The 22,644-nt window shown below is 39.2% G+C and overlaps 1 protein-coding gene across 5 annotated transcripts in view; it reads right to left on the reverse strand.

The window, feature by feature from the left end:
- FAM227B (family with sequence similarity 227 member B) overlaps nt 1–22,644 on the reverse strand; it is a 218,353-nt gene that overhangs the window by 44,181 nt on the left and 151,528 nt on the right. For 3 of the 5 annotated variants that reach the window (XM_043523330.1, XM_043523331.1, XM_043523332.1), the window contains exons 11-16: nt 20,042–20,181; nt 14,989–15,149; nt 3,904–3,981; nt 2,609–2,683; nt 2,051–2,120; nt 106–148 (exon numbers count right to left, since the gene is read on the reverse strand). In XM_043523330.1, coding sequence (XP_043379265.1) covers nt 106–148; nt 2,051–2,120; nt 2,609–2,683; nt 3,904–3,981; nt 14,989–15,149; nt 20,042–20,181 — 567 coding nt within the window. The remainder of the gene's footprint in view (nt 1–105; nt 149–2,050; nt 2,121–2,608; nt 2,684–3,903; nt 3,982–14,988; nt 15,150–20,041; nt 20,182–22,644) is intronic. The other 2 variants (XM_043523333.1, XM_043523334.1) reach the window with 1 other exon arrangement.

The following is a 22,644-nucleotide window of genomic DNA, read 5'->3' on the forward strand; positions in this document are numbered from 1 at the left end:
ATCAGTTTAAAAAAAAGAAAGTGCAATTGAATAGAGAGTTATTTCACTTTATAAACCCAAATGAGGTAATACTCAACCCCTGCTTTAATGTGGGGGTTTACTCACTTCTTCCATTGCTGGATGGTTTCTTGTCCCGTGTTGCAAATTCCTGTGGAAAACAAAGAAGCAAATTGAACTGTTAAGGGAATTGCAAATGTTTTACTGAACATTGAAACTTTTGTAGGATTCTCAATGGAGGAAAATATATGCTATTTTTGCAGTGTAATATTAGAGTAGCGCCTGTAGACCTCAGTCAGGGATTAGGGCCCCATTGTGTTAAGTACATTAACGTTTGAGACAACTGCCAACTCTTTCCAAATCCTGAGGAAGCTGAGTGACAGGCTTCCTGGTTTCTTGGCCAGAGTGAGTGATATCATAGCTATCGTGAAGGCTGAAAGAGCTACTCAAGTCTGACTCCTCTCTTCCACTCCGTAACTTTCTCAAAAATTTTCCTTCTAGGCTAAAGTTTCTCTTGCTTGGTCTTAGCCCAACAATGACATTTTGGATTTTAACAAAATATGTTCAACTATTTTTGAGTTGTGTATCATGAAAAAGATATTTCCCTTAAACTACCAAGTAGCCAGGCAGACTTTATGGTGCTCAGACAACTAAAAAACAAATTATTGTTAATCTTTCTATGTGTTTGCAGAAATTTGGCTCACAAATGAAAAAGCTACAAATAATTGAAAGTTGCCTATTGACTATGGATAGAACTTAATTTCTTTTGTTCTTTGACTGCTCATTGAGGAAAAGATCCTCTCACCAATGCCAAACCAAAGTAAATGGGCTTGGTGGAGGGTTGGCCTCCCTGGGAGAAGGGGCTGTGGGGCTAGAGCAGGTCTTGCAGATACTGTTGGCAGCCTCAGGGCTGCAAGAGTAATAATAATGTAGCATCTGCAATCATGCTCCCTCTCCCCGCCAGAGAAATGGTTAGTGGCTCCAGCCTAGTCTACCCATGCCTTACAGTGGCGAGGAAGGAGCCTCTAGGAAATTCTGCTCCATAGTATGCAACATTCTTGCTCCCTGCCCTGTGTAGTGGAACCTTGGAGGTTTTCTGGTGTTAGGACCCATGCAGCCTTGAAGGACCTAGCAAGATTTGTCCTTGTGTATATCTCTAGATCTAGACAAGTTTGACTACGGAGATCTGCATTCAAATACACATCTCTCAGAAGAGATGCAGTATGCGTTACCCAGACTATCCCAGGTGAGGAGTGAGTTCTGGGATGCTTCTGACCCAGTGAAGGTGGGGCGCCAGATTTGAACAAAGAGGCCAACACATACTTCCAGACCTTCTCAGGAGTCTCACTGGGAACATGTAAGGGTAACATTAAAGGTGTAGGGACTTCTGCTCTTGGGGTGTCAGAAACAAACAGAACACTGGGGATCAGGGAAATAAGCTGATGGTTCTCAGAGGAAGAAAGACAAAGGTTTAAGTCAAGGCATCTGGAGAAGAGGAACAGAACAATGAGATTGTGGGGAGATGAGTTAAAGGGATCTGGTTGGTAGGAGGGCAATGAGGGATGTGGATAAAAGTAGGGAGAGAAGCAGAATTCCTCAGAAAGGTTCTAAGCTTAAAATAGGCCTCCTCTATGACTGCTCATATGAGCTTACATATGGGTTATATGCTATTAGTGTGTAGCAAATGTAGAGATTTTCAGCCAGACCTGCAAACATGGCAGGTAGGGATCTTCCAGAAATGGCAAGATAAATTCAGAGATCTCTAAGAAAGAATAATTTGGCATTTAGTTTCCAAATTACTTTTCTCTTATCTCATTTATTACCATGTTGCCAGAAACCTTTGGAGGAAATCAGTTATTATTTATTTTCCTTTTATAAGTACATAACAGCCACCATAGCATATTATGCGCTGTACCATTCAAAGGCCTGCTTTTCTAATCACTTTCTAATCATTATGTATGCCCAAGTCATCAGAAAATCTGGATCATATTTTTGAAATTTGGAAGGAGACAGGAGAGACTGTTCTTATTACTGCATTATTATAATTACATACCAGTTCACGCATTAACATATCTGCGTTCAGCCTTAGTTCAGAGGGATTCTTGCAGGCGCTCTCTGTTAGTCTAGAAACAGAATAAACGATTTTTTTGCATCAGCAATATTTTTGTTAAAGTTGGGCATGACATTTTTTGTAGTTTCTGAATGTCCCCAAATATGTGGAAGTAAGTTTTTTATGGTGCATCAAGCTGCGATAAGTTTCATAGTTGGACTATCAGTAAGTCTGTTAACAGATATCTTTATGGATGAAGTAATCATAGAATCATAGACCTGTAGGGCTGGAAGGGACCTTGTGAAGTCCTCAAGTCCATCCCCCATGCACTGAGGCGACACCAAGTAAACGTAGACCATCCCTGACAGGTGTTTGTCCAACCTGTTCTTATAAACCTCCAATGATGGGGATTCCACAACCTCTCTTGGAAGTCAATTGAAGAGCTTAACTACCCTCATGGAAACGTTTTCCTAATATCTAACCTAAATTTCCCTTGTTGCAGATTAAACCAGTTACTTCTTAGGGAAACCCCTAAAATGTTGTAAAATGGTTAAAGCAAACCTTCTAAACTTCTGGTTAATTTCTTTTCTCCGCTTTTCTATTTCTGAAATATCTTCTCTACACTTATTCTGAAATCTGCAAAACCAAAATTGAGTACATAAAATTATTTAACTGCTTTCAATGAGAATTCCAAAATACTCAAATTGCACACATAAGAAATGTACTCAAGCATTTTATGCAGTCACTTAAAAATTCCCTTTACTCATATTTTAAGTTTTATTTGTTATTTAAAAGAGAAGTTGATGAAACTTTATGGTTGGTATTTTAAAACTTCTTCAACGATCAAAGAAACATAGCAGAAACAAACTATGCGAACATTAAGGGTTAGAAATAAAAATTGACAATGAGTTGGGCCTTTATGATTATAAGAAAGCATTGAGCTCTGTTAATTATTGAAATATGGGTGGTGAGGAGAGGGACCACAAAGAAGGGGAAAGTTATACATGTTTGAGGCAACATCCTGTTGTCTTACCTGTGAAGAAATCTCTGCATAACAATAATAGTAAAACTAAACATCCCCAAAGTGCTATGCAAACATCTAGTAAAGCAGCTACTACCCAGAAAGCATGAAGAAAACCTCAGTGTGGATTGAGTTTCTGGCACAGCTCAGACTCCTGTATGTGCAGCGACCATGTTTAAAACAAGGAAGTCTTTCTAGAATTGTGTTTCCTTAAATTAGCTTTTTTTCTGACTCAAGGTGCAAAATATTTTCTGCACTTTTTTAGCTAAAAGAACTCAATGTACATATTTAAAGTAGTTTGTTTTTTAAAAAATAACTGAGAACTTGAGCAGTGGTAACGCATCCTAGTAGTGTGCGTTGTAGTTATTGGTGCAATACGATGGATGGTTTTTATCTTAATATAATGGCTATGAATGTAACAGTCAGTGGCTGCATAGTGAGTTTAATCCTACTGTGCAATAGAGATCTAAATCTTTCCAAAAAGGATTTATAGTAAAGATACTGCCAGGCTTTTAACTGCAGCAGCATTGCCTGGTGCCATATTAATACTCTGTATTATCTTAATCCTATTGACAAGCACTTCTCCAGCACGGTAGTCACTGGTTTCATATCTTTTGCATGTGGGACCTGCTCTCGTTCCACTTTGGAATCAAGGGGAGTTTTGCCATTTACTTCAATGCGGGGAGGAGGTAATCAAATCTGTATTTTTGACATGTAGTATATATGTCAAACCAATAGACAGTAATTATTTACATACCATCTGAAGAAAGGGATAGTATCCAGACTGGTATCACTCTAATGCCCACATGTATTTTAAAAACTGCTTTAAACTTACACAGTATAATCCTCCCGGAATTCCCTTCTGAGCCTTCGTGTCTCTTTAATAACTTCTTGATAAGTTGGAGCAACTGGTGTGCTACCATTCCAGTCAAGTGAAAAGACTTCTATTTTCAGACATTTGGGGAAGTTAGTTGGTATGCTATATCCCAATCAAATTTACAGAAGGACAAAATCAAACAAAATTACCCCCCAAAACAACATTCAGTTCAGATCGGTGTTGTTTTAAAAAAAATTACAATAATCAAACTGTAACTGTTATGACTAGTACTGAATTATCAGTTTACATATATGAAATGTATGTATCATCAGACAACTAAGTGAAATGAACTGTAGAAAGGATTCCTACTGAGAAATAAGAACCCACAAAAGCAGACTGTTATGGTTCAGCATTATTCACACTGTAAACTAAGCATGTGGAATGTTCAATTACATAATAAAAGTTTATTTCATGACAGTTACAGGACTGGTTAATGGTAGGATGGCGCAATATAAAAAACTATGCCAAAGGAAAGGTGATATTTTAATTGGAAATTGGGCTCTGTGACATAATTACACTAAACCAGACTGATGGATATTCTGTGTGCTTGTGGTTGTCAGGCAGACAGAGGCAGCCAGTCATCCTGTCACAACTCTGTATTCTCAGCTCTTTTGTTTTAGCTATTCTCCTTTTGCCATTCCATTACCAATAACACAAAGACAAAAGATTATCCCTACCCTGGATCTAATCCCTTAATATGTGCCCTCTATTTCTGGTCTCATGTCAAAGAACAATTTTCAGGTAATGATCTTCATGTTCCATGAAGCCTGAACTTCTAGAGGATAGTCTGATTGACCTTCCTTTGGATTTCTGTGTGGATTTTAAACTGTTACTTAACAAAGGAAAAAAATGAAATTACACTGAAGGAGAGGGTCTGTTCATAAGAATGCAAGGAAATCTTCATAGCCTTCAGTTTATCCTTGGACTTCACCTCTGTCAATCAACCTGGTTCACTGCAGTAAGATGACAACTGCCAGGAAGCTGGTGGAAGCATTGATCTCCTCCATGTTGTAGGGCAGTGGTTCTCAAACCCCTTTTGCACAGCAAGCCTCTGAGTGCGACCCCCCCCCCCATAACTATTTTAAAATGTGTTTTTAATTTAACACTATTTTAAAGTGATATTTGTACGTTTGTTAATAGCACTTTTCACAGCAGACTTGCTAGCTTGCTGGGAGGCGTACTAGCAACACCTACATAATAACCTTGCGACCCCTTGAGGGGTCGTGATCCCCAGTTTGAGAACCTGTTGTAGGGCTTGATCCTGCCACTGACATCAGTACCCCCCACGATGAGCTCCTTATTACAAAGGGACAGATTCTGCCACCCCTATTCACACTGAATACTACCCAACACCTTCCCAGTCTCATTTATTTCAGTGGGACTGTATTACTCAGCATGAATCTGGCCCTAATGGTCTGAATTGCTGTTTCACTCTAAACTGATTGATAGTTTTTGTTAGACTTGCTGCTTCTGCAGAGATTTGTTCCTTGGTTTTACTTCAGTGGCTCTTAAGTACAGAAAAATGCCAAGATAGAAGGAAAAAAGAAAGCTTCAGTCCAAGCCCTTGGAAAGATTCCTGAGGTCTGCTCCAATGTTTTAAGCAGTAAAATCAGCAGATGAACATTCTCTCACTTGGGGTGAAATCCTGGCCTCCTTGATGTCAGTGGGAGTTTTGCCATTGACTTCACTGTAGCCAGGATTTCCTATTCAGTCCCTGGCACTCAGTATCTCGCAGTGCAAGATTCCTACCAAGAAAAATGTGCAAAATGAGAGTAAAAATATTATCAAGTGAGGCTGAAAGTATTAATCACCTTTCAGGTTCATTTATCAATAAAGTGTTCTCCTTAATCATTAAAATGTTATGGAAATTAAAAGTAAAACCTTGAGATGACTTGGCATTTAAGGATTGGTGGTTGATGTAGAAGCAAGAAATGAGATGCGTCAAACGCTTATTGGGTTTATTTACTAGATTTTAAATTGGAAAGAATCTCAGATAACAGGCAAAAAAAATCTTTCTACTGCACCCCCAATTTAAATCAATCAGATTATTTAACTTTCTCAATATTCATGATGAATTGATCTTGGCCAGGAGAATTAATACCTGGGAGACCATATATATTAATATTGAAGAAATAAAAAAGAAAATGTACCTTCTGTCGGATGATGATCTTGGCACATCAGACACAAATAATTCAATACAAAAGTTACTTACAGCTGGAACACATTGGTGCCCAAGCAGCTGTCTTCTTTCCAGCCAAGTTGGGTGTGATTTTGGATGGGAATTAAAAATCTTCTCTTTGACAATGATCAAAACAAATGGTTTCTTGACTTTAAATTAGTTATTCAAGGGATCCTGAAGCAGATTTGAATACAAGCTGTAGTGCAGTTTCCACTGAAGCTATTATTAAAGACTTTCTCTTTGCCTGATTAATCTAATGAATTTAATTTGTTTTCACTGTACAGCTACTTCCTGGTGCCCTAAGTGATCTTTTTAGATATGTTCTTTAACTCATTAACTTCTGTTTTTGGTCTTGGATGACAGACATCTTTAATTTTGTTGGTCATGCTGCTTTAATTTTTTTGTGATTTTTTCATTGCTCAAATATCAATTACAGATTGAATTAAATTGTACTGATTAATTGTTAGAGAAGTCTTTTCCTTTCCCCTAATTGAATGTGTGTGATTAGAATCTTTCATTATCTTCCTTTCTTCTAACCTGTGTTTTCCCCTTCCTGTAGAATATTAAGATGTGTTTATGGAATCTGATTTTTTTTTAAAAAAAGCTTCAAACAAATATATGAATAAAAAATGCAAAATGATCACAGTCTAGTGTTCCTTATACGCAAGTTATATGATGGCTTCTCTCTGAAGAATTTAGACAGAACTGGGTGTGGAAAACCCATTCTTGAAGAGGAATTTAGACAGCCATTTTTGAGAAGAAATAAGAACTGTACAGGCTACTAGTCTTTTTGAAATTCTACAGAACCTAACCTCAACTCCCTTACTTCCATAGCTGAGTTAACAACCACACTAAAAAATAGGAAATAAAATGTATCTGAACCAAGGGACTCTAGTAAGGATTTACAGAACTTCCTTAAAATTAAGTTAAGGTTACATAGTAGAGCCATATACTTGATCTAAGCCAGATATTAACTATGACCTCAAGGAACTTAATTGGGGGGGGGGGAGGGGGAACTGAAAACCAAAAAAAATACTATTACATTGCTTTTAAAATGTTTTATGGCAAAAGCCTGAACCCTGAGGGTATTTTCAACTAAATTCCTGTATAATTCTTTATGGAGGAAATCAACTATGTCAACAGCAGAACAGATGAGTTTTCAAAACCTTTTTCTTTAGGTCCTTCTTCTCACAAGTCCATCTGACAGAGTGAAAGGTTGTGGACTAATGTCCTGGGGAGGGCTTTGTTTCTTGGTGGGGTAAACAGATGCACCTGAAGATCTGTAACTCAGAAAAGGCTAATGGGGAGGTGATGGGCCACTGTTGAAGCTGACTTTCAGTACTTCCCAGCAGGGAAGCAAGATGCCAGCTTCTTTGAAAGAAGCAGTTACTACAACCTTGCTCCAAATAAATAAAGAAAAAACTCTTGATGCTGACAAACTGTTCAGTTATTGCCCTGTTTCAATATTCAGAGTGTTCAGATTTCCTTGATTCCAGTCAATTTGTTTTTTGGACTGGATGTAGCATGGAAACTTCATTGATCTTGCTGGTTGATAATCTCGGTATCCAGGCTCACTCTTTTAGGTCTGTCAGCTATCTTCTTGACCTTTGACCACAGGGTACTATTCATACAACTGTGGACTCTAACTGTGGTAGATGGAGTGACTACAGGCGCAATCCACAAAGGTAATTAGGCACCTACGTCCCTTTGGTAGGCATCTAAGTCACATTTTTAGGCACTACTAAACTGCCGTTTAATTGCCGTTTAATTAACCCTGTAGGGGCCTAAACTCACTCAGCACTGACATTTTTGCCTCTGGAGTATGCGCTCTGCAGCTTTTACTCCATGTATCTGGTCACCTGTCTTCTGTGTAAGGTCCTGAGCGATTCACAAACTGGGAAAGATAGCCATTTGGCCACATAAGCTGTGTGCAGGTGCCTGATCTGGTAGGTATGCTGAGAGGCCACCTACCAGATCAGGCCCCTCAGGCAAGTTCAAGCCAAACTCCCCCTTACTACTGTTAGCCTAGTGGATAGGGTACTCACCTGTGATGTGGGAGTCCCTCTTCCTCCTGAGGGGAAGAAAGGATTTGAAGGAGGAGTGCTGGGCAGAGATGGGCTCCATCTTACGAAGAGAGGGAAGAGCATCTTTGCGAGCAGGCTGGCTAACCTAGTGAGGAGGGCTTTAAACTAGGTTCACCGGGGGAAGGAGACCAAAGCCCTGAGGTAAGTGGGAAAGCGGGATACCGGGAGGAAACACAGGCAGGAACATCTGTGAGGGGCGGGCTCCTGCCTCATACTGAGAAGGAGGGGCGATCAGCAGGTTGTCTCAAGTGCTTGTATACAAATGCACAAAGCCTTGGAAACAAGCAGGGAGAACTGGAGGTCCTGGTGATGTCAAGGAGTTATGATGTCATTGGAATAACAGAGACTTGGTGGGATAACTCACATGACTGGAGTACTGTCATGGATGGTTATAAACTGTTCAGGAAGGACAGGCAGGGCAGAAAAGGTGGTGGAGTAGCACTGTATGTAAGGGAGCAGTATGACTGCTCAGAGCTCCGGTATGAAACTGCAGAAAAACCTGAGTGTCTATGGATTAAGTTTAGAAATGTGAGCAACAAGAGTGATGTAGTGGTGGGAGTCTGCTATAGACCACCAGACCAGGGGGATGAGGTGGATGAGGCTTTCTTCCGGCAACTCGCAGAAGCTACTAGATCGCACGCCCTGGTTCTTATGGGTGACTTTAATTTTCCTGATATTTGCTGAGAGAGCAATACAGCGGTGCATAGACAATCCAGGAAGTTTTTGGAAAGCGTAGGGGACAATTTCCTGGTGCAAGTGCTAGACGAGCCAACTAGGGGGGGAGCTTTTCTTGACCTGCTGCTCACAAACAGGGAAGAATTAGTGGGGGAAGCAAAAGTGGACGGGAATCTGGGAGGCAGTGACCATGACTTGGTTGAGTTCAGGATCCTGACGCAGGGAAGAAAGGTAAGCAGCAGGATACGGACCCTGGACTTCAGGAAAGCAGACTTCGACTCCCTCAGGGAGCGGATGGGTAGGATCCCCTGGGGGACTAACATGAAGGGGAAAGGAGTCCAGGAGAGCTGGCTGTATTTCAAGGAATCCCTGTTGAGGTTACAGGGACAAACCATCCCGATGAGTCGAAAGAATAGTAAATATGGCAGGCAACCAGCTTGGCTTAACGGTGAAATCCTAGCGGATCTTAAACATAAAAAAGAAGCTTACAAGAAGTGGAAGGTTGGACATATGACCAGGGAAGAGTATAAAAATATTGCTCGGGCATGTAGGAATGAAATCAGGAGGGCCAAATCGCACCTGGAGCTGCAGCTAGCAAGAGATGTCAAGAGTAACAAGAAGGGTTTCTTCAGGTATGTTGGCAACAAGAAGAAAGCCAAGGAAAGTGTGGGCCCCTTACTGAATGAGGGAGGCAACCTAGTGACAGAGGATGTGGAAAAAGCTAATGTGCTCAATGCTTTTTTTGCCTCTGTCTTCACTAACAAGGACAGCTCCCAGACTGCTGCGCTGGGCATCGCAACATGGGGAGTAGATGGCCAGCCCTCTGTGGAGAAAGAGGTGGTTAGGGACTATTTAGAAAAGCTGGACGTGCACAAGTCTATGGGGCCGGACGAGTTGCATCCGAGAGTGCTAAAGGAATTGGCGGATGTGATTGCAGAGCCATTGGCCATTATCTTTGAAAACTCGTGGCGAACGGGGGAAGTCCCAGATGACTGGAAAAAGGCTAATGTAGTGCCAATCTTTAAAAAAGGGAAGAAGGAGGATCCTGGGAACTACAGGCCAGTCAGCCTCACCTCAGTCCCCGGAAAAATCATGGAGCAGGTCCTCAAGGAATCAATCCTGAAGCACTTACACGAGAGGAAAGTGATCAGGAACAGTCAGCATGGATTCACCAAGGGTAGGTCATGCCTGACTAATCTAATAGCCTTCTATGATGAGATTACTGATTCTGTGGATGAAGGGAAAGCAGTGGATGTATTGTTTCTTGACTTTAGCTAAGCTTTTGATACGGTCTCCCACAGTATTCTTGTCAGCAAGTTAAAGAAGTATGGGCTGGATGAATGCACTATAAGGTGGGTAGAAAGTTGGCTAGATTGTCGGGCTCAACGGGTAGTGATCAATGGCTCCATGTCTAGTTGGCAGCCGGTGTCAAGTGGAGTGCCCCAGGGGTCGGTCCTGGGGCCGGTTTTGTTTAATATCTTCATAAATGATCTGGAGGATGGTGTGGATTGCACTCTCAGCAAATTTGCGGATGGTACTAAACTGGGAGGAGTGGTAGATACGCTGGAGGGCAGGGATAGGATACAGAGGGACCTAGACAAATTGGAGGATTGGGCCAAAAGAAACCTGATGCGGTTCAATAAGGATAAGTGCAGGGTCCTGCACTTAGGACGGAAGAACCCAATGCACAGCTACAGACTAGGGACCGAATGGCTCGGCAGCAGTTCTGCGGAAAAGGACCTAGGGGTTACAGTGGACAAGAAGCTGGATATGAGTCAGCAGTGTGCCCTTGTTGCCAAGAAGGCCATGGCATTTTGGGATGTATAAGTAGGGGCATAGCGAGCAGATCGAGGGACGTGATCGTTCCCCTCTATTCGACATTGGTGAGGCCTCATCTGGAGTATTGTGTCCAGTTTTGGGCCCCACACTACAAGAAGGACGTGGATAAATTGGAGAGAGTCCAGCGAAGGGCAACAAAAATGATTAGGGGTCTGGAACACATGACTTATGAGGAGAGGCTGAGGGAACTGGGATTGTTTAGTCTGCGGAAGAGAAGAATGAGGGGGGATTTGATAGCTGCTTTCAACTACCTGAGAGGTGGTTCCAGAGAGGATGGTTCTAGACTATTCTCAGTGGTAGAAGAGGATAGGACAAGGAGTAATGGTCTCAAGTTGCAGTGGGGGAGGTTTAGGTTGGATATTAGGAAAAACTTTTTCACTAAGAGGGTGGTGAAACACTGGAATGCGTTACCTAGGGAGGTGGTAGAGTCTCCTTCCGTGGAAGTTTTTAAGGTCAGGCTTGACAAAGCCTTGGCTGGGATGATTTGATTGGGGATTGGTCCTGCTTTGAGCAGGGGGTTGGACTAGATGACCTCCTGAGGTCCCTTCCAACCCTGATATTCTATGATTCTATGATTCTATGATTGAACAGGGATCTGCTACCTCTCATGTGAGTGCCCTAATCACTAGACTATAGAGGCATTCAATCTCTTTCACTGGCCCAATTAAGACGTCATTATTAAATTATGTAAATTAAAGTGGCACAACTTCAATAGGAGAAATTGAGGACATGCCACATTAGAGTATTTCATAGCTTAGTGGTTAGGACACTTACCTGAGCCCTGGCAGATCCCTAATCAAATCCCTTCTCCTCATCAGGAAGAGGTGGGCGTGAACCAAGGGGGCTCCCACATCCTGTGGAGTACCCTATCAACTAGGCTGAAGGTTATAACAGAGGCTGGATGTTTTGTTTCAGACTGACCCGTGACTTAGGCAGCTGAATACGTATCTTCCCCCAGTTGCTGGATCACAAGTGATATGGGTGCTTCCCTGCAACCCAGACTTAGGTGCCTGTCTCTGTGAGAGGGGCAGCGCTTAGCACACAGTCCTCTAGTCAGTATGTCCCATTGGATAACTGTGGCGGCTCCTGACCTCCCATGCTGGTTTTGTGGCTCATATTCTAAGACATCTATCTCTCCCTATTAATTATATAGGGAGCCCAGGTCCCTAACTCAGGCTTTGTGGATTGCAGTGTTGTTCCTGTGATTTTCTAGGCACCACAGCACTCAGTGTCACAATGCCTAAATCCCTTTGTGGATCCCACCCTACTTTTCTTCAAAGAGATGATAAAATAGTTTTAAATAATTGCTTATCTGCCCCTATGTGCTCTGTTACAGAAGATTCCACAAGATTTTGTTCTTCTGTCACCCAAATTCCTTATACAAGTTTGCAAAAGATAAGCTATTGTATAGTAAATTGTCACAACTGAGTAGGCTTCATATTATTAGATGGATTCTATAATCTGTGTCCTTGACTCGATACTAGCTAGTTTGTTAGCGGATTTTCATCATAGAATGATGTAATGAGTTGTGGGATCTATAAAATGTAGTTGTTAGAATTAAATTAAAATAGCAGTCTCACCTCAGTTTATTCTTTCTGGACCCTCTTTCTGGTCTTCCTCCTTCGGCTGCCCATATACAGCAAGAAAGTCACATTTAGAGCCACTGTAGTTGATGGCAGAAGGAGCTTGTGAAAGCAACATTAACTTCTTGTAGCAATCTGAGTGATGAAGCTTGATGGTAGCTAAGTACATTTTATACTTCTTTTTTATTCCATCATTAACAAAGTGGCAGTGAGTTTGTGAACTCTGCCAAGCAAGCCTAAGGGGGTTGGTTTTTTACAAAGTTTGAAACTCAATGGTTTGCTTTAGCTCCACTAATGAGATACAAAACCACCTACACTGATGGAGGAAAAAGTATTTCCTAAATGAAATTAGTACACCAGTTGTTGCCTGCTGTTTTTATTTGTCTTTGAAAGTGCCAACTACTGGACTAGTTTTCATAGTTTGTGTGTTTCCAGAATGGACTTTTGTACTCCACATTTCTATGTCTAGGAAGTATTTAGTGAGAAGGATGATATTTTGAACTCTGATTTTACGGCATTTCCTCTTATTTGCTTTGTATGTTCAGTAGAGCTTGTCTTTAGTTCCTACGAATATTTGCTGGAGATAATGAGTTTCTTTTTCTTGTAAATTATGACTTTATAACATGTGCCATTAATGACAAAGGGAGTAACCATTCTTCTCCAAAGATGCTTTAAGTCTGTGGTCAAAATTGTGCACTTGAGTTATTTTATGACGTTCTGTGCTGTGTCAGGATCTGAGTGGTACACTGAAATGTAGATATTTGTCCATGTTTTAGGTTGTTTTTTTTTTTAAAAAGATTTTTCGTAACATGCCTTCATGACCTGCCTCCTGCTCATTATTTAAAGCATGAAAGATCATCCATCTTGTTCTGTTTTGGCTGTGAAATGAATAGATGGTTTTAAGCTATGAACAAAACATCAACATCTTGTTTTTTAGGGATGACTTGGATGTGGGCTATTTAGTGTTTCCAGCATTTAGAAAGTGAGACTGTAATAAAACCTGTGATTCATGAATTCACAGTTCATACTTTTCAGAGAGAAAATCTGAACATTTTTGAAAATCAAGATCATGCACGTTGTGTATTACACTGAAAGTTGTTACAAAAGCTAATGTATGAACTACCTATGGGTTAATTTGCCTGTTTAATCTTTATATATAAAGGGATAAATGATGGCTGCCCAGCGTAGGTGCATTCAAGGGGAGAGAACAGCAGGAAGCTTCTGCTCTCAGCACAACCATACACAAGGCAGATAACTTATTTTGGGGACCTCGGCTCACAATCTGAAGAACAACTTAGCAATATTTTTAGCCTAGCCTCCCATAACCAGGTTTCACAAAAAGACTGAACTTATCCCATTAGTCAGCTTAGTAACAAGATTGCTAACTTGTGTCTTGCATATTTCAAGAAAATAAGAGAAACCTCAAAGAATGTTAAAAATAGTAAGTTATAAAATGGAAAAGGACATAAATGAATCTTCCAGTGTACCATACGTCATTGCAGAATTTGCCATACTCAGTGGAGTTACTCTGAATTTAAACTGATGTAACTAAGGTCAGAATCTGGCCCCTAACACACTGAAGTAATTGGAATTATATTGGAGTACAGCTGGAGAGAGAGAAGAATCAGGCCCACAATATCTACTGACATTAATGTACTGTGTAAATGAACTGTGGCTTCAGTTAAACTGTATTAACTACTATGTAAATAATTATAAAGCACCATCTCTAATACTAAGAATCCTGATCTGGCATAACTAAAATAAAGATTGATATTTAAACCCCTACCAAAAATGAAATAAACTGCCAAACAGTTGCAGAACAGTTCCCCCCCCCCCCCCCCATCTATCATGTGGAAACATTTTGGTACACTGGAGATCCCAACTATGAAAATTCACATCAGAAAATGCCTGAGGGAACTCAAGTATTAATCTTTATAGGGAATCATTAAATCTACCAAAAACAGACAAGCTGGAAACAATTATACAAGTAAAGAACAAAATTAATTAATAACTCCTCAGTTCCCAAACCCATTGGTTTAAAATGTAAACACAGGTGGTAGGTATATTACTGTAGCCACCACAACACAACAGATAAAATCTCCCAAGGTTTAGGCAGGCCCATACCAGAGATGTGTCCAGATCACACAGTTCACATCCAGGTTCAGATCTGAATCTGAACTTATTTAGGGGTGTTTGGATCCAGGGTACTGGTTCAGGATGAAAACAGAAATAGGTTGAGCTGTGAAGGTGGAATTTCCCTAATATTTGGGAAGTTTTTGATTTACGTTTCTGGTTCAGACTTATCTCTGATATATGGATTTAAAAGACAAAATGTTTGATAAAGTTATGGAGAAGTTTCATATAGACATTTTAATGTTATGTTAAGGATAACAGGATCAGGGACCAATCGCATTCCATCTTTATGCTGTACATCTGCTAAGTTTTTCTGTTTTGCTCTAACCGCTTGAGGAGATATTCTGCATTACTGTGGTCTGTTTTAGTCTAGCGAAGAAAAAACTGTCCAACTATCTTGAACATAATGGAAAAAGAAAACAAAATGCATGGGTAGACTTTAGAAATGCATTCACTTTTTTTTCCTTTGGCTATATTAAACCATTTTAGTTAAAGGCGTAGAAGAATGGTTTATAAAAAACACAGCTCAGATTACAGCAGAAAAGGATATGGTAGCTTGCAAATTTCAGTACGATTCATCTTGTAAGTCAAAGAGCTTGAGACACCATCAGTGATTTCATGCATCTTAAGATAATGTGAGACCAGAGGACTTCGACCACCGATTCTGAAGAGTACACGCTGGAAGTCAGGACCTGAGCCAATATAACAGGACTGTACAGAGTGGATAAAGGTCAGCTAAGCATATTATTATAAGACTAATTTTCTTGCAAATATAATATAGCAAAATGGAATTTTGGATATACATATTACCAAATATCCCTGATGAGAAATGAAAAATCCCACAATTATAAAAATTCTGAATTATAAAAAAGTTAATATGCTACATACTGTGAACCCAGGATAACCAGATACTATTATTTCTATAGAAGACTGGGGGTGGTTATCTGTGCTGAAACATGGGAATGCACTTGTGTTTCTTGTCAGTATTATAGGAGACTGTCATGTCTTTACTTAAAATAGTAGAACTCCCATAGACTTCAATCACAGCAAGATCAAGTCCTTTGAGGGGAAATTTCCCCTGAGACACATGAAGAACAGCTGCCAGTAAACTCCAGCTCATTTTAATTATATTTTATATCAATGCAATATATTAGGAATATTAAATTTAAACCAATATGAATATCTTGTGGTGCAAGTGATTACTGAACTTCATTTCAAACTATATTGCACAATATTCATCCTTATTATGGGAGATCACAATCTGCCTATTGTTAATGCTAATGGAGAGCTGAGATACTCATGTACTAAGGTGAGTAGGAACTTTATAAATGGAGAGGAAGAGGGATGAACAAAAAGATTAGATGGAAGTGGAATAAACCTGAGTATTGGGACATGACTGCAAAAGGAAATGACTGACATGAACACAACTTTAAATTGTTTTGATAGATTAATATTAGGTGTAACTTGTAACAATACTAGGTAAAAATTGCACTTTTGTCTGATTTTATTTTTAAGAAGATGCTATAATTTAAACGATCTGAAAGGAATTAAAGAAAAAAATTTTCCTGGAATTTGAGGCCAGATCCACAGCTGGTACAATTCAGCATGACTTCCCTGGTGCTATGATGAATTACACCAGCTGAGGATTTGACCCTATATGTAAACACACTTTTTTTAAACCACATTACTAATAATACCATAATTAAAAGTGAAAAAACATTAAAATCCAATTTACTTGATATGATTTATCTCCTTTCTTTTTTCAGTATTTTTCTCAGCTTGGAGAATGAAGCTAGTTTTGCTTTTATTTATAATCACTTTCACTTTTAGGTTCTCAGCGCTGCAATGTAATGGTTTCAGACACTGCAGAGATGTCTATTTCTTTTAAAACATCTGTTCTCACTAGGATATTTTTTAATTATGGGAAATTTATTTAATTTTGTGCCAAATGTATGTTGAAAGTGTCCCTTTGATTTTGTAGGCCAAATATAAAGCTATGCAAAAGATTACAAATCTGGCATAATACTGAGTAGGAAAATACAGTAGTTATTTTCCAAGACATGACAGGGACTGAAATATTACTTGTTACAATTGTAATATGTTCATGTTTTTCCTTTCCCTCCATTCTTCCACTGAAATTCTGTGTCAATAGCAACATTATTTTTCAAGTTTCAATTTTTAAACCATGTGTTTTTTTAAAAAAATGCATCTGTAGATAGGAAAATTAATTCAAGAGATTACACTGGTGAAAAGTCAAGGTGTTTTTTTGTTTTGTTTTTTAATTAAAATTTTGTGTCTAAATCCAGAGAAAATAAATTAATTTTTGCTATGATCTAGACTCATTCCTGGAAAGAGTTGATGTGCATCAGCAATGTATGTTCCATTTATGTTCTTGCTTCATTAAGGGATTTGGCCACTGCAGAGGCTGGAAAAGTGCCACTTCTATACTGCTTCCCAGGGTGACCGGAAGATACAGATATGCAAGAGCCAGTCAGAAAGACAAATTATTTTCAGGAATATTGAGAGCATATGGAAATAAAACTGAAGTCAGGATTAAGAGACTGACATTCAGAGTGTAAAATCACATTTAATCCTAAAAATAGCGTTCTCATGCATCAACTATACCTTCATATGACTCCTTTTATGGATGGTAAGTAACTTCTGTTGTTTTATTTACTGCTTTACTTGAAGTTGTCTTGTGACAGAGAGGGAACATATTAGTTACCTAGACAAAAGGTTGGTTATATATTGTTGACACTCAGAAACATATTTTATGTAAGTGATTTGACTGTAGTGTAAGGGCCAGATTCTGATCTGTTATGCCAACACAAATCTAGCATATTTCTATTTCACTGAAATTGTTCTAGATTTAACCAGTTTAATCTGGTCCTAGGTCTATGTTTATGCAGTGTGTATATTTATGAAACAATATGCAGGGAGGTGTTTCATAGGTAAACTGATTTTTCACAAGCATCTTTTTCCTACAGAGAGAGTAGTAAGAAGTACCCCTGCCCCATCCACACAGAACTAGATCAGAGCATGACAGCCTCTACTTTTTTGGTAATTTCAATTGTATCAGCTGTGCTTGATGACATTTTGAGGTACCCCCAGGGTATTTGGTCCATGCTGCCAGCATTTCACCCAATAAAATCTAAGCTTATGTTTAAAAATTTCTACTTTAGGTATAAATAGCAAAAAAGGATGGGGGGGGGTGTTTCATGAAAAAGGAGCTTGAATTTATTATGATTTTCATCATTACGGTATTAATTAAAAATGTTCTGAGATGAAACTGAAAACTTAAAAAACAAAATTAACTTGCTCCAGACTGGTCGTGCTAGGAGTTACAGCATTTTGTTTACCAGAGACAGAAATGCAGGCCAACAAGCTCCTTTGTGGCAAGGAGGAGGGAGGCGGCTTCTGGCAAAGCAGTGTTGCCTGAAAAATGTGGGGTTACCCACAACCTCTTAGGCTTGTCTGTCATGTCCAGCTCATGTTGCTTGATGCTTCAAATGGCTACAAATGTGGCTGCTGATAGTGACCTGTAGCAGTTCAGTCTGGGCTGGTCCTACTTTAAAGCAGACAGAGTTGATAATGGAATGGAAGCTGGCCGCTTCAATACCACCCTGGAAGAGGTTAGGTTTTTCTCTGAAATATCTTGCAACCGGGATTGGATAAGAATGTGCAGCTTAGACAGGGTGAGCAAATGGGAAAAGTAATTTTCTCTCACATATTTTGGGATTTGGCCCAGTAAAATTGAGTTTAAATAATACCATATGATATATTCAGTGGCTATTGATATTTCATATTTTAACCACCTGTTAAATAGACTGTTATTTAATGTTTTAAAAAACATTGTTTTAGTCTATAACTGCCTCTGTTTTTTAAATGAGTATCTCCTTGAGTTATTCTTATTTTACATGTATATCACAGGAAAATATGACATTCTGATTCAGATGTTGCTTACACTAGTTTTAAACTGGTATAAGTCCATTGACCTGAATGGAATTACTCCTGATAGCTCTGTGCATTTATTTATTAATTCAACTCCTTACCCATCTAACAGAGGACAAATTGAATAGAGTATTTTCAATATGTGGCTGGCCAGGAAATTATGCTTGTACCTCTTGGATTCTGACATTGCCTTGGTGATCCATGCATTTGTCATCTTCAGAAATGGACTATTACAATGCACTCTACTTTGGTACTCTAAGTCTTCCCAGAAACTATGGTTCACTTCAGGATACTTGTTCTCTTCCTTACAGTGCTGAATTAATGAAAGCCTGATTATCTGAAAAAACACTCCTTACTCCATTCCCTACTGCAACAGCTGCAATTGACAGGGATGTTACAACTGAGGCAGCCAAGGTTCAAACCTGCAGTGTCAGTAGGTAGGATATTTTCAAGGGGAGGCACTCAGTTATGGAATTCACTACTCCCCCCAAAGATCAGGTTGAATCTGAATTACCATACTTTCAGGGTGTGATGCAGGATTCATCTTTCTGTAGGCAGTGTTCTAATAACAGAGTTTGGAATGACCTTGCCTGAATACTCAGGACCAACCCCCCACAGGTATTCTTCATCTACCCAACTTTATTAGTGAGGGGGAAGAGGTCAAGAACTGCTTTCTCTTGGTACCTACTATTAAATGCCTGCATTGCAAATTCCTAGATGCTATGCTGATTGAGGCCTTAGCAATGTGTATTACAATAATAAAAACAATAGCAGCCAACATATTCGAACTTGGGTACCTAAAGTTAGGCATCTAAAGGGACTTGTAGCCATCTGATCAAATGGACTGAATTTCAGAACTGCTGCTCTTCCACTGACTTCAGTTGGGATTGTGGATGCTCAGCACTCCTGAAAATCAGCCCAATCATTTAGGTTTCTAAATATGGGGTTAGGTGTCTAATTTGATGTAAAAAATTTTGACCAGAGGCATTTTATACACCTTTATTTTGATCACTTATGAAACATCTCCCTAAAGTTCTAACATCCCAATTACTCTTTATTTGTGTATTTGCAATGACGTAATTGATTCAGGCGAATGTCTTAACTAAGAACTTATTCCCCAGTGTCAGAAGCCTAAAGTTACATAAGGCACAGGGTAAATATAATACCATTACATTAAGTTCCTAGGGGGCAAATCCTGACCTGAATCTCTTCATTTGGGTGAAAGGCCCCAAAGAAAGTAGAAGCAGTGGGATTGTGCAGTGTACAAGATGGAGCAAAGTTCATTAGAATTATATATATTGCATTGGGAGGTGAGAGAGGGCATCCTCTGAGGGAGTGTGTTGGTTGGTATTGTAGTGGAACCACAAAGTAGACCAACGGGAAAATTCCCCCATTTAATGTGAGTGGTGTTCCCCAACTCTGACCACCGCAAGACCTCATGCATCAAGCTTGTTTGCTTAGTTTTGGCACAGGGAGGTGGACTTGGCTACAGGAACGGATTCCAGAGGGAAAGAGCGTAGATCATCATGACCTAAATCCTCTGTGAGAAAAGGAAGAAGGAAGAGTAAAAAGGGAAATGTTTTTCAGAAAAGCAATGAATGGAAATACAAGCTACATATTGTGTATAACTTCATAATTAGTATAAAGCAAACCTCTTTTATGGTTTCTGACTCTTTTGGCACGTCCATTTTATATTTACGGTCTTTCTTCATTTCTTCAGCTGATGAAATATACATCTTTTTTGTATCTTCAGTTAGATCTTCGAAATCAAGGCCTACTTGAAATCTCACTGCTAACATACAAATACAAATCATACTTTAATACTTTTTCATATTTGCTTCTTACCAAGAAGCAACTACTTTAAACTATGCCACCTCCTTTCTTGAAAAAACGTTGTGTCACCATCTCCAACATATAGTCTGTTGGGTCCATGGCATCTTGACCTGTTGTTATAGACTTTTTATTGCATATAGAGATAGTGTTGTGGGACATCACATCTGTGTCATAGGTTTTGTGGTGATGTTTAATTCCAGTAGGATACACATCAGACCCTGGATGTAAGATTCCCAAGTCAAAATCCCATTTAAACTTCTGTGGTATATACATTCCAGACAAAATGTTCTTGACAAAATGCAGTGCAAAGAAATGTCACCGCAGATGAAATATTACTTGGTGAAAGGTTATACCACCAAGGATGTTTAATCCATTTTCTGCATCTTGAAATATTAATCTATATTATTGTGAGTACACAATAGGTACCCTGGCAAATCAGACCATATTTATTAAAAGCACTAACACTACTGCCATTATTGGAACACAGATCCTTAGCTCTACCTATTTCACAGACTTTTGCAGCAACTAAATCTGTAACTTAGCCTTCCAACTGTTCAGACCCCTTAGAGATTTTTTTTCACATAGGGGATGATTATGGCCCATAGAAATTAAACAGGAGCATGACTACTGGTCCTAGCATTCCATGGGTTGGAGCGGTAGATAGTAAATATCCCAAGTCTTTGAGATCCCATCTCCTGCCTTCTTCACACCTCTTCCAGCCCAAAGAATTAGCTGAAGAAGAAAAATGTGGAGCAGCACAGTTTTGGTATGAATGTATTCAGCTTTGAGTACTTTGGAGCAGGAAGTGAGCAGATGGACCTACGTAGGCATTGCACCTGGCACTGCAGAGGTATGTTACACTGACAATGTGCATGGGCACAGACACACTGTGTGCGTAAAACTCACATTTCATAAGGGTATTTTTGTCAGCTGAAGTAATTTCTTTGTTGCAGTAAAACATGAAGAGCATCTGAAAATAGAGGACTAAATGGAACTGTCAGAATGATTCACTGAAGTTTTTGATCAGTCTTAAACCTGATAAATTTGAACTACAGTATAATCAAGGTTGCTCTAGAAGAAAAAATATAAATGCATTGTGACCTCGTGGTCCTGAACATGATGGTAAAACCAAATTAAGTTAAAGAATAGTAAATTAGCTTTTGTCAGGCATCCACTGAGAATCAGCTTCATCTCAGCTGGGTAAATATACTTTATGACCTGTGGTAAAGGCAAACACAGACGCGCACAGGCGAGGAAAACAAAAAAGTCTTGGACCAAAGGTGAATAAAACTTTACGTTTGTGCATTACAGGAAATCCACTGAAGAAAACAAATTACAACTAACCACTAGAATGCCTCACTTGCCTTAAAGAAATACAAAACAATCTGCAATGAGAGAAAATGTCCTCAATTAGAACAACCGCAATATGAAGAACTATATTTGGGAAAAAGTCTCTCTGTACTTGACAGCAACTGAGCTCACAAAACAGATGGACTGCAGAAAAAAAAATGCTGTTATAGAAACTGAATGAAAGTTAACATGAGATAACCTCTTTGAGATTAAATGCTTGAAGGCAAAAGTCTCTGAACAAAAAGCTTTGCCTGAAAAGACAGCTATTCCATGGCTTTTACAACACGCACTCTTGAAAATAGATCTACCATTTTCTAACTCAACTTGAAAGAGTATTTGCTGTTGCACATTTATGTTTCCGCTAAAATACTAATGTCCTACAATTATGCTGGTCATAAAAGATTGGACCAGCTGTAATAATGAGCATATTTGTTTAAGTTTCTTATCTTAATTTTTTGTTATTTTGACTAATTATGATAACTGGTGCCTCTTTTTAAAATGAATGATTACATTAGTTTAGAAAGGATACATATGTATATATGCCCAGTTACATAAGCCCCAAATATCTAGACAGCATTTTGTTTAATGGATAATAGGATTTTCATCTCTTCAGCACTTCTCAGGATACAGCCCTTATTGAACCTTATAATTCTTGAACAAAGAGGTAAATTCAAAGATTACATCATTTCAACATTTATGGATTAAAAATCCTCTAACATTCATCCAAAGTCTACTGGAGGTTCTTGGATTTTAGCAGGCTACATTAGATTGTTTACATTAGCAAATATGGGCTAATGCAATGAAGGTAGGAAGAAATAAAAAAGGAAAAAGCAGCCAGACGTTTGAGAAAGGATAAAGTTGTATTAAAGGAAGTGGTGGAAGAAAGGGGAGGACGAATAGAGAAAAAGGCCAGAACAGCAGGCATACTGAAGAGGAAGAGGGAAAAATGGAGAGGAGAGAAGAAAATCAAACAGATTAAAAAGACAGATTTACTAAATAGAAGGGAGAAGAAAACTGTACAGGAAAAGAATACAGCAGAAGAGAGATAGACATTAAAACTGAGGAACAGACA

The sequence above is a fragment of the Chelonia mydas genome, chromosome 10, assembly GCF_015237465.2.
Source record: "Chelonia mydas isolate rCheMyd1 chromosome 10, rCheMyd1.pri.v2, whole genome shotgun sequence".
NCBI lineage: Eukaryota > Metazoa > Chordata > Testudines > Cheloniidae > Chelonia > Chelonia mydas.